This window comes from Semicossyphus pulcher, unplaced genomic scaffold (assembly GCF_022749685.1).
Source record: "Semicossyphus pulcher isolate SPU_LCO1_2020_fin unplaced genomic scaffold, fSemPul1.0.p SCAF_3, whole genome shotgun sequence".
NCBI classification, from domain to species: domain Eukaryota; kingdom Metazoa; phylum Chordata; class Actinopteri; order Labriformes; family Labridae; genus Semicossyphus; species Semicossyphus pulcher.
In genome coordinates this window covers 21,373,040-21,386,187 of record NW_027211704.1, presented here as the reverse complement: position 1 = coordinate 21,386,187, position 13,148 = coordinate 21,373,040, and the positions used below count along the sequence as shown (strand labels likewise).

At 44.4% G+C, this 13,148-nt stretch overlaps 1 protein-coding gene across 1 annotated transcript in view; it reads right to left on the bottom strand.

The window, feature by feature from the left end:
• The window catches only part of plxna1b (plexin A1b), a 185,279-nt gene that overhangs the window by 32,230 nt on the left and 139,901 nt on the right, over positions 1-13,148 (bottom strand). Inside the window, exons 11-15 of the mRNA XM_069678988.1 lie at positions 12,178-12,274; positions 9,926-10,116; positions 3,610-3,761; positions 740-863; positions 501-637 (exon numbers count right to left, since the gene is read on the bottom strand). Of these exons, the coding sequence (XP_069535089.1) occupies positions 501-637; positions 740-863; positions 3,610-3,761; positions 9,926-10,116; positions 12,178-12,274 (701 nt within the window). The remainder of the gene's footprint in view (positions 1-500; positions 638-739; positions 864-3,609; positions 3,762-9,925; positions 10,117-12,177; positions 12,275-13,148) is intronic.

Below are 13,148 nucleotides of genomic sequence, written 5' to 3'. Positions count from 1 at the left end.
AGGAAAAATATGAGTTACCAATTACCAGCAACAGCACATCATTCCTTCCAAATTACAGCCGTGTCTCCGACAAAATATGGGTCATGCACTTAAGCCATTCACAGCACGGCTGAACAATGATATCAGCTTCCCCGAGAAAGTTGACACTGTCATTCTCGCAATTGCTGTGAATTACAGCACTGCAGGTCATCGCTCTGCTGCCTGCATTTATCAGACGTTCTGCAAATCAAAGGAAGGCGGCAAACAGGAAAAAGGTGATTTTTTTTTTTAAAGCAGGGAATAACTATAATTATTAAACACTAAGAACGGGAAAAGATTACGGATGGAAGGAGTAAAAGACGGGAGGGGAAATTACCATGCAGTGTGATTTGTTATTGTGGACAGAGGAGCGTAATCAGAAAGAAGACTTTAATATTTTTTCTCTAAATCAGCTGGGATTGTGATCAGCTCGAAGCAAACAAACAAAGTGAAGATGTTAAAGATAGTTTGGATTCACTCACTTCTCGAAGCGGCAGGGGTGGAGTCCTATCTTCACGAAAACAGCGCTTCCTGCATTGAGATGACTGCCTTCAATGGTGATCCTCGTTCCTCCAGATAGCGGCCCCGTGGACGGATTGACGCGGGTGAAGTACGGAGACTGAGGAGGGACACAAGCAGAGGACAAAATCAATCATAGTCATGCTGTTATAAAAACTGCAAAAAAGCTTTATTATAGCTGGAATTATATTTAGCAACATACCACAAAGGTGAAGGCCTTGGTGGAGACTGTTTTGTATTCGGGGTGACTGCAGTCTTTGATGCACACTTCTACCTGAGCCTCCTGCACTCTGTAACCTGTGGCGTCATTCAGCCGACAAACAATCCTGAGAGAAAGAAGGACAAATAGAGGCGGAGAGGTGAGTTCCATTATCACTGCTTACGAATAAATGCATTAAATTGTAGCTTAACAATAAGACAGCTATTTCACAATAAAAGACGCTTGGCTGAACATGGAACAAGCGCGGCGCAGACAGAGAGGGAAACAGTAGAGAACAGATGATGGAGCAACATTTTGCTTCTGCTCCGTTCAAGTCGGAGGAAGATTCCAAATAGTTTGGAATAAACTGTTTCTAAAGCCTTATTCATAAATGTAACAAAAAAGCAGAGCGAATGTTCTGTTACAGAAAAGCTGCAGTGCTAAGACAGGGTGGAGTTCTGTGTCTGCATTAGTGCGTAGTGTAGAAGCATGAGCGTTGCACTTGGCCTTGGGTGCTGGCTGGCCAAATGAAAATCCACTGGAGAAATGATTGAGTGAGGGGGGGGTGGGGTGGGGGGCAGTGTAGCCCGCGGGGAGAACACACACACATACACACACTTCATGTTTCACCCACTGGAGACACACTTGACTGTTAATTAGCCAGAGAGCGAATGAATGAGACAGAGAGAAAGGGCGAGCGAGCACAGGAGAGAGAGGGTTAAAGTGAGAGAGGCTGATTAATTGAACGAGCTCATATCCTGCACATCTCCTCAGCTTCCCTGAGATGAGTTATTAACTCTCCCGCTGCCATCCTCCCTGCAGGTGGCCATGGCAACTGCAGCGCTGCGGCGGCGATGGATTTCACATGCCGATGCTGCTCGTTCCCATTGTTTTTATTTTCCCTTTCATTTATTCCCCAGGTCTCCCTCTGTGACAGGGGCCGTGATTAAAATGCTGGACAGCTCTCAGTTAGAAGCGGCGGCTTCGCTTGCATCATTACCGCACAGATGACAGGTGGCTACATGGAGCTGTTATTATGTGGTTAGAAAGACACAACATTCATGTGCGTGTGCATGTACGTTATAAATTATAAGTCACTCAATCATGTCACTTAGTGAAATGTAATGGCGAAAAATTAAACGTGCCAAATGTCACAGAGAAACTATTAATAAGGCACTGAAAAGGGAATACAAGCGTCTGTTTTCGCTCACTTCTTGCAGTAATTTACTTTTCTCGATGTGGAATCAGATCCATCTAGTAAATAATTAACGACAGCGGTGAATGACGAGCCTGTTAATGCGAAGAGAAGTGGGGATTTTCTCGCGATCACACGTCAGGGAATATGTGCAGGCTGAAAGGAGTAAAAGTGCAGGCAGAGAGAGGAAAAAGTCAGAGCGAGAACAATGTGTCTACATTTAGCGAACCTCCTTCTCTCCAACGGCTGACCTTTGACCTCTGCTGTCAGTCCCGTAACCCTGTCCTGTCTCCCGTGCTACAGCTCTGATGGGGTCACGGGAATGAAGAGAGCGACCGGGCCACTAATGGCACCGTATGGCTAACATCACTTTTAATTAGCATGACAGCCTCACTGCCAGCCGCGCCCGCCTCCTTCAGCGGGTGCTATGGCAACAGGCCAGTGCAGTGTTACCGGGCTGACAGGGTTAAACGTCGACACCTTGGTTTGGAAGCGATCACTACGACATAATGAACATGTGGTAAAGAAAAAGATGATTATACACGTAGGAAATGTATTGCTCTGAGTTATGAGGTTATACATTATAAATACATCCTGACGTGTCACTGCTGTGTTTCTAAACCCATCCGGGTACACCTGTCATCGCTAGCGAGAGCTGCACAGCATTCTGTTGTCCTGATTGTCAAAACATCAAAGTCACTTTCTTAGTTTCCTTCTCAGGGAGGAGGCAGAGGAAACTAAATCTGCTGGGATTGTGCTGCAAAACTCACAAATGGAGCATTTGTGTACAAATGACAGCTACATAGCTGCAAATATATATATAAATATATATCGAGGACACCTCCAGCAGTGACGAGCGGCTCCAATTTTTCCTCGCCCTAAATTGTATCTCTGCTTCCGGATGAATTCCACATAAAATAGAAAGTATGACTCACGCAGTAGTTTCACTGCAGGCCCTGATGATTTGAGGTAGCTGTAATAATGCAGCAACGTCACACAGGCTGTGGTTAAGAATCACATCTTTATCCATTTTAAATGCAATCTAAGTCATGATTTCCATGATTACATGAGCACTAGAAAATTAATGCGATGATGCAACCTGTTTGCAGGTCAAACAAAGAGGTCAGTCATGTTCTGATTAAAGGACTTGGAGCTATGATTGTTTTCTGCTGTTGCAACAGGAAGGCTTTTCTCCGAATGTAGGACTTTGGTTATTAAATAGGATTTAAGGTCTAACAAGAGAACTCGCCTTGATGCAGAATTTCCCAGGAAGCAGTAAACGTAACTTAATCAGAGGCAGCGCTCACATGACGAGCTATTTGTGGTACGTCATTCACTTTCAATGTCACTGAATGAGCCCAACTAATTCTGATGAAGGTTTTACAAGAGGAGATGTGATTCTGATTGAGCTTTTTTCTGATGAAAGGTTGCTCATAAACTACATGGACTTGGACCATTCCCACGCATAAGGACAGGTCGTACCGAACACAGCATGCTAGCAAGGATTTTGTTTGAAAGAGGACAGAGGTGCTTAACAGAAACATGTCCGGGGAGTGTTGCAGCGTTGTGCTCAGCACTCTGTGTCACATCAATATTGGACAAAGAGAAGCATGGGCGTAAAAACAAAACAAGAAGACTGAGAGTGAGCGGTAGGAGAGAGGAGATAGTGTTGACGTACTGCTCGGCGCTGATGTACTGCTCCTCCTGAGGGTTGCAGGCCACCTTCCCGATGCGGACTCCACTCTGGATGTCTTTGAACTGCAGACCCAGGTTCTCACCCGTGATGGTCAGCATGGTTCCCCCCTGCCTGGGCCCCGTCTCTGGGAACAGCTGGATGGGGAAACAGATTAGAGAGGACATATGTTAGCCAGAACATATGTGACTATTGATTTTTTACCCAAAGCAGTACATCATGGAGCATATATTGTATGTCAGAGTAGATGACAGTTTACTTAAGTCATTATGGCCGCCTCCCGTTCTGAATGACTCACATACCTCATTAAGTAATATGAAAAATGACCCTGCATCCATTAACTCTGCCTCAACTCAGTCAAACATTCACAACCTGCCAACTCACACACTTAACCTGGACCCACCCATCAAGCCCTCGCTTACATCTCTCATTTAACCTTGTGACGATTAATCTACTGAACACAATTACTGCACACGGCGACCTCTGCTCTCTCTCCTTCCCCGAGAGGTCTGCGAAAGGTGTGCGGAGGTGCTAATGGCTACCCCAGGCTAGCCCAGTCACTAATCATCGGCCCATTCATCCAGCCCGCAGACGCAGACAATGGCCCCTTTGGTAATCAGTCATTACTAGCATAATTAGGGCTAAAGCTAATTGGATTAGAACCTGGCAGGGGGGAGGGCGGGGTCATTTGTCACAGCGGGGTAGGGCGAGGGTGAAGGGGGATGAGGCGTTCGTGATTGGGTGTCGTGAAGTGGGGATGTGGGTAAGGACCATCTTTGACCTGGCTTCCCTTAAAGGGAGGATAAAACGAATGATCACCAATTAAGCTCTCATTCTTGCTCTCAGGATAAAGCCCTACGTACACAGCATGCAAAAGTGTATATGGAAAGAAAGGGCAGAGTGCCAATGATTAGTGATTTTTGTTGGCCAGTTCTAAAACTAGAAACGCTTGTGGTGAAAAAGAGATGCTGCTGGAAGCTCAATGACGTGGTGACGAGCCAGCTTATTTGCTAAGCAGACTAAAAAACTAAATAAACAAGCCTTGTATCGTCTAAATGTAGCAAAATCCAGCTACCAACACACCAAAACTTGAATAACTAATTAAAAAGTTTTATATTCTTTTAGTACATTCCAGCAGACTTTTGAGAGCCAGGCTAGCTGTCTTTATGCTAAGCTAAGCTAACCAGCTTCTGGCTGTAGCCTAATATACTTTCAGACCTAGCTGTGGTGTCTTAAATGGGACATATTTTAGCTAAGCAATCAATTTTCTATTATTCTAATGTGTTTTTGAATCACGTTGGTAAAGTTTGTTTCGTTTTAAAAATTGTACACATATTTTAATTGAAATATCTTTCGGAGCCTCTCCTTCCTCCTGAAACCAACACGCCGTTTTGCCATTCAAAGGTCAGACCTTAGCCACGATTGGCTGACAGTGTTTGGAGTGACCGCGTAGCCCCTGTAGAAAACATGGCTCCTCTAGGATCGGTTATTCAGCCTTAAATACACGAGACAGAGTCGCCAGGTCGGAATGCTAAGTTGAAATCTTGATGACTTGACTACAAGCTAAGCTGAGGTGACGGTGAATGACGATTGGTCAAGGTTCCATGTAGAAACCTGCAGCTGTTCTGAACGGCCCCTGAACAATTAACACTAAAAAATATGAAACCCATGCAAAATATGAGAATATCCATTTGTAAGATATGGCCCCTTTAAGATCAAACTCTTGGCAAGAACATATAAGTGCCTTTCCAAAATATGGCACTGCCCCTTTAAGAGAATCTACAATCTCACACATAAATTGGATCCACTCTTTCAACCTGCTCTGCAACTCTATATCTCCACCTGGTACCTGGCAATGATCCCCAGCCCAACATCATTATAGAAAAGGTGGCGGGCTAGTAGGAGCCACAGGTGTTCAGGACACCACCAACAGAAACGCACAATGGGAACAAAGCCCGGTGTCGTGCGGGCCAGAACTGAAATGCCACAGTGATATAATTAAGGAGTGTTTCCATCTTACAGCAGCTAGTCTTCAGATGAACATCCCTCCTCCTTCCCTCGCCCTTTCCCTCTTCCTCTCTGGACTTGTGTCTTTTCAATTCACTCTCTGTCTCTTTGTCAATGCGCCTGAATGCGTTTATTTCAGATGGAGACAAAAGAGTGAGTGGCACACAGTGGTGCACCAGTCACAATCTTCAGATATGGTAATCAAATCTCTCTTTCTCCATAAGCACTGGCTTATCAAAACACAAACACACACTCACACACACATATACAAGTTGTTGCATCCACAACTGAACAACACAAACAAAAAGCCCTTTTTGATAAAAGCCACCAGCCTAAACACTCGCTCTATTCTCCTCTCGCCGTCGCTGCGCTCAACACTCATTCAAACCCTCTTTTTTCTCTTCGTCTCTGACTTGTCCCGTTGTGTCGGAGGCTTTGTGTGAGGCCTATTGTGGTTGGCTGAGCAGCAGTGCACAGATAGCATCTGCTAGTTATAGGAAGAGGAGAAGGAGGAGGAAGGGGGGAGCAGAGGACACACGGAGAGATGATATAAACATGGTGTAAGTTTTCCAAAGTCTTTCCGCTTTATGAAATAAAAAGTCACAACCAAAGGGATGGAGGCGATGAAGTACTTGATAAAAGGCCATTTAATACTTATGACTCAAGCGAATTATAATATAAATGAAGATGAATCGTTGCAAACAGAGAACAAAACTGTTACAGGAGTCATAACCACAATGGGGCCAATTATATAACTGTGGCTGAACTTTAAGAGCATTGTGTGATCATTAAGATGGTCTGCTCAGTTTAGACATCGAATCATTGTACAATCAGTTTTAGCCTCTTAATGCTGGAACAGTGAAACTTATTGTGTGGCTCCATATCACAGAGGCTGGTCGATACTAAAGAGCAAGACAGCTCCCTTAATTTTAAGCAAGAGATGGAGGAAGAAAGACGATACAAGGTTATTACAGACGAAGGACATTGGAAAGGGAACGGGAGGAAGGCAAAAGTCACTAAAATGTGACTAAAACTAATAAGCATTTTCATCTAAAGACTGAGACTAAGATTACATCTAAAGTTGCTGTCAAAACTAACACTGGTAGAGACAAAGAAAGTCTGTTAAAGGAAAACATTACAGGCAAACAATAAATGAGAGAGAAATTATTGGCCTGTCAAAAGTACACAAGCTGTGAAAGTGAACAAAGGCGCACCCTGACGCTCATCCACACATAAATCAGATACTTTCTGGGATGACACAAACACACACACAAAAAAACTCGTACACAAAAGATCACAAAGAAGTTAAAAACACAGAAGTGATCCACATGCTAGAGCACTAAAAATGCACGCCCCCTCTCACACACACACACACACACACACACACACGCACACACACACACACACAGGCCTGGTCTGTGTTGTTTTAATTGGTTTCTAAGGGCTAGCTGTAATGCTCTTCCTGTCCCCTAGGAGAAGGCAGGCAGGAGATGATGGATGATGGAGGGCCAGGCGGCATCCAAGGCCAGTACTAGGACACTGCTGCACCACACTGGGAGACGGCAGCAGACAGTGTGTATGTGTGTGTTTTTTGGGGTGTGTGGCTGTGATTTTAAGGACACCACACGAGTCACGCATTGCAGCTCTGATTTTAAACATATTATGTCTGAACGCAGGCCTCTCAGAGTGTGTTTGCATACGTGTGGGGGTGTTTTTTTATTTTTATTTTGCTGGTGTGAGTGTGTTTGTTTTGTTTCCACACACACACACCAATTGTGTTTGGGTGCTGTGAAAGGAGAAGTAATTAATCTTAGTGCACAATGTCAGTGCTGGAAATAAATGCAGCACAATAAAAACAGCACTTTTACAGCCTAACAACCGAATTCTTACAATGTCTAAAACCAATCATTTAGAGCTTAGAACACAAATGACTGTGTTCGGAGAACAGTACTTAGGTGCCAGAGCCATTAGTGGAACGGTACCCAACTGCACACTATTGAGCAACGTCAAATGGGCAATAGCACGCTCGGAAATGACACAAAATGGGTTCAACGTTTGCTGCTCTGAAAGCTCTGGATGGCTTTGTGTATGTGTGTGTAATATGTGTCTGTATGTTGTGTGTGTGTGTGTGTGCGTGTGCGGTCACACTCTCTCGCTCTCTCCGGTAGCGTTTCCTTCCCGGTCGAACTCACATTCTCCGGTCCAAATGAAATTAGCGGCTAATCCCCTAGCTAATGGCCACACAGCAGCTAGCATGCAGCTGAAGCGAACAAAGAAGCCTGAATAATGCAAAAAGAACTAAAAAAAAAAAAAAGGGGGTGTCATAGTGGGAAAAGGGGATTTGACAGAGCGGAGGGTAAGAAAGTGGAGTAATATTCAATTTGTGTGGTGGATGTGATGCTCTTTGGGAGAACTGAGGGATGAAATGGCAGAGGAAAAGGAAGAGCTTTTCTTTGTCGCCCGCGGATGTTCTTTTGGCATTAAATGTCACACTGTAAATGTCAGAGGTGGAGACGAGAGGTGAGGCTGCCAGCTCCGCTCGCTGGTGTGTCTCTCTCTCTTTCCTTCAATCCTTCTTTGTCTCCTCCATGTTTTCGGCAAACCTGCTGTAGGTTTTCTCCTCCTGCTGTTTTTGAAGCTCCTCTACGTCTGCTTTTTGACTGCCACCAACATCACGCCCCGAGGCCAGGATTTACCCCTCCATATGCATGCAGGAGCACATGCTTGCACGCACATACACACATCCCCAACCCCACCCCTTTCATAACACACACACGTCTCTCATACATACATGCACACACAACCCAATTGCTTCTGTACGCTTGTTTCAAAGAGATAACTGAAGCGAGCAAGAAGAGAGGGAGAGCATTAGCTAACGGATTTATCTATGTGCCAGTGCCCCAATTATCCAATATCTCCATTACGCATTCAGAGAGGCGAACCCGTGTCACGCAGGAAATGTACCGAGGGCTCCAGCCATAAAAGACTGCATCGATGAAACGGCCATGCATTATAAACTATACATATATTTCACACTCATTTAAATGGAGAGAAGTGGCCCTTCGTTCTGAGCGAGAAAACGCTTCAATTTATCTGAGATGGAATTAAATTTAAAAAAGAACTGACGGAAAGAAAAGAAGAAAGCAGAAGGAGGAATGATTTAAAAGAGTGAAGACGCGTCTCACACAGTGGTGCATGCGAGCATGTGTGTACGTCCCGGAGCTGAGCTGTGGGGACGCTGACCCGGGTCACAGTCAGACTAGGACCACCGCCATGTCTACCAGTGACAGCAGATGGGACCGCCAGGATGCTTAGACGCCTTAGCTCACCCAGCCTGTCACACGCACGCACACTCTCTGCGCCCATGGAGGGACACAATTAGCACACCTCAAAAATTCTCTGTTTTTTTCTTTTTGTCTCCCTCCTGCACTCTCCAGACAATCACCCTCTCTGTCTCCTCAGGTGTGTCTGTGCATGTGTGTGTGTGTGTGGCCATCATCTCTAATCTCGTCAGTGTGCTCAGTCTTGGTGTGTGTGAACTGCCTCCTCCTGGCCGGCCCATCTGTGTTGTGGTTGCAGTCATGGTGATTGCTTCTAAGTTGTCTCTCCTTCCCTGCTGCCTCCCCTTCACTGGCTGAGGCCAAACAATGACGCAGCAGACGTAGCTATTTCTAATCTCAAAAACTTCTTATAACTAAGGGGCTGACTTTGGCAGAACTCTGATTTGTGTCAAAAGACAAGTCTTCAGTTTTAAAGTTTGCTGTTACGAAGGGCCCCCACCTCCCTGACTTGACACCTGACTTGTCCGTGTGTAGGAGGTTGAGTTGATGGGCAATGCCTGCACAATAGCAGCTGAAGTGTCTGCTTTAAATTGAGCAGAGTTTTCTTTAACTTTGGATTTAGCAGCTCTATGCAGTGTTGGTTGTAGAGCGGGCCGCTGCCTGGCCTCACAGACCTCGGGGTGTTAATATGAGTGGTGACGGCGCCATAAAAATTTGTTAAAATGAGCTGGAAACATAAAGAAAACATATGCTACGTCTTCTGCTATTTTTGTTGGATCATTATAAGAAGTGTCGTCGTCCTTATTTTTAAACACTCAATAAAAATGAGAGCATAGCTTTGGAAAGTTCCATATGTTTGATATACAATAACTGCATTAGAAAGTATGCACTTAACTCCATCCATCTTAAAGAGGTGGGAGTGTGTCAAAACGTGCAGTTAGCTATGAGCTACCTTTCCGAGCAGTTGTATGGCCTCCTGTGTGAGCACGTGTCTCTTATCCATCAAGGCTTACCTTGATGATCTTGGGGTGCGCACAGCGGCTGTTTCCTGTGGTGGCGTGCATCCACGTTGTCTCTTGAGGAGTGCATTCCTGCCTCAGGGAGCATTTCTTCTCCTGTACGCACCAGCCGCACTCAAACCTGGGGTTCGCCTTCAGACACATCCCACAGCTGTCCCTCAGGGCATAGCATTTATACAGGTGGGCTGGTGAGGAAGGAAGAAAGGGAGAGAAATACAGTACATTATTATGGGGGTGTGCGGGGATAGAAAGAGAGTTAAGCGACCTTAATATGAATAAAGTTTGTGTCAAATTAATCCAGTACAACCCTTTTAAAAAACAATAAAATACTTTTGTTTTAAAGGTTTTCAACTTCTACACAACAATTTTAAAACGTATTCAATGTCACTGAGAGTTAAGGCACTACTTCCCAAAGGCTTCCGGAATTGTACAGTGAATTTTTTCCTCTCTCTTTGCTATTCCATCCCCAAATCCGATTGGTCATGCACCGGCTTTAAAGCAACCCTGTACCAATTACGGGCCGCTAAACGTCTCCCCTCTAATTACATTAACATATCAGTATTTAAGACATCGCTCACACTCCACCAGATGACTATCAGGACTGAGATGTAGGGAGGGGGGCTGGCAGTATAACAGATACCATTTGGATACACTGACTGTCATGAGTACAAACACCCCTTTATTGTGGATTGCAGTGGGGTCTCTACGTTAGAACAAGTGCGTTAAGTGTATGTTACAAACAAATCCATATAACATATCAGTATATGTGAAACTTGAGCCCTCGGCAGCTTGCTCGGTACATTACAGGGAGCGACATCGATAAATGGAGCAGAGTGACTCTGTGGTGTTACGTTACATTACTGACAAAACAGCACTGATCACTGCTTCACAGACGTATAACAACCTTTAATCTGAAACACTACATTAACCCCCTGCTGTTTCTTTAACCGTGAAAGTTACACACAGGACCAGACAATGCAGCATCCCCTCAACTACACGTGCATGTCGTCAACAGGCCGTATCGAACGCAGTGGTAGCAGGAGATGATGTTACCTTACCTCACAGCAGGGGGGGTAGAGTTACAGACCCCCGCTGTGCTGTACAGGCTGCAATAATTATGGAGACAGGGATGTAAAGACTGTCCTACCAGTAATTATATCCAACAGACGTGATCTCATGCTCTTCTCCCACAGCGGTGCATTGATAATGTGTATGTTGTTTAATGATTACCTACATGCTTCTTTGTTATGGGGACGAGGCGTGGTTAAACATCAGTGTGGATACAATATAACGCTGGGTAAAAAGTGGATCTACATGTCACAATACTTATTAGTTCAAGTGTGAAAATCTGCAGCTCCCAAAATAGGGAAATAATGTGAAAAATGAGCTGCAGTATAAAACATTTTTTTATTGAGTTTTCACAGATTTTCCACCTTAATAAGGAACTTTGTAGCTTCAAACACGAGGCAATATTAATGCAGCCTCTCTCTGTGTTACAGTTTGTGATCAACAGTAGGAAATCAATTATTAATTAACATATTATTGTTAGTTGTAAAAACCATTTTAAACACGGTGATGAATGAATCTTGCCTATCTAACAGACAAACTCTAAACTCCCCATTAACAGATTATAAATCCAATCCTCTATTCCAGATGAAAAGTCCTCGTTCTGACGCATCAGTCATTTGCCTGCTCACTCTGCGCTTCAGCGTGTTACTATGGTGACCTGCTGTCACTACTTGTTTGCCACCTATTAGCAATGACAAGACAGTCTGGAGGGGTAAAACCTGGGCCCTGACAGACATAATTATTAGTCAATATAGTACGTATTAGTGAATGCAAATGACCTTGTGTACAGTGTGTGTGCTCTCTCACATGTGTGTGCATTTGAGCATTCCTCGATTTGCAGTGTTTTAGATGCAAAACATTCATGAAAGACAAACTGTTTACTTTATTTACTACACAAGTCCTATTTAAAATTGTCTTTATTTTTATTATTTATTTGCCGTTATTTATAGGACAGCCGAAGAGAGACGGGAAATATTGGGAGAAGTGGAGGGTGACATGCAGCAAAGGGCCGAGAATGGGAGTTGAACCTGAAGCTGCTGCGTCGAGGACTCTAGCCTCTGTACACGGGGCGTCTGCTCTACGGAGATGGCGTTACAACCATAACTCAGCTGAAGATACTCATCCTCTCCAAGCAGGTTAAATACCTTAAGGGTGGATCATGTGACACATTAACTCACCTTTAATGTTGTAGGGATTGTCGATGACAAAGTTGCCGTTCCAAACCACAGACAAATCCACAGGCAGGTCGCTGATGTCGTTGCCCTCGTAGGTATACTGAAATATAAAACAACATCAAGATTAGTATTCACAATCATAATATCATATCGTAAAAGAATCTTTTCTTACACCCTGACAACATAATTATAAGACATCGTCAGCCTTTTAATAAAATATTTAATGAGTCAAAGAGGGAGAAGTCTACTCGAGCACACTCAGTTCAGCTGGTGGCTGCTGGTAATGTGAAACCCTGCGGCGCTCACACAGTTGAAGGGCCATAAAAATGAATGATGAAAGACAGGCTATATTGTGATTTTAACACGCGGCACATCCGCCGCTGCCTGGCAGAGCACAGAGTTGATTAAGAGATTGGAATCCCCATCACTGTGTGACTCATTTCATCCCAGTGATGAATGAAAAGCGGTATATATCTCCAACAATAATATTCTCATCTCATTTCATTTTTGCATCCTGAACTAATAAGAGTTGAAATGTAATTGACTCGTCGGCGGCGTAATCAGTTTTATGGAATCGCTTTAAATGAGACAACAAGCTACAGAAGCGGGCGATGAGACGGCGCTGTGTTAACTGTGGGAATAACAGGGAAAGAGCTCCTGTGAGACCCCTCCCAACCTCCCGACAAGGAAATTATCGACGTCGATTATCACCGGCAAATAAAATGCAGCTTTAGAAGTTACGCCGCCTCGTCGATCCCCCCCTCACTTTCACAACGCAGCTGAGGTAAACAGACAATCATCTAATTCATCAACAACCCCACACCCCCCAGTCTGACACATATCTGCATTATTAACTCCTCCATTCATTAATCATCTTTGATACAGCATGAAACAGAAGCTGGATAGCGAGGGACTAGCTACTGCCGTGACGCGAGCGTGATGGCTGTTGAGACTGGAGATAGGCCGTGTTAACC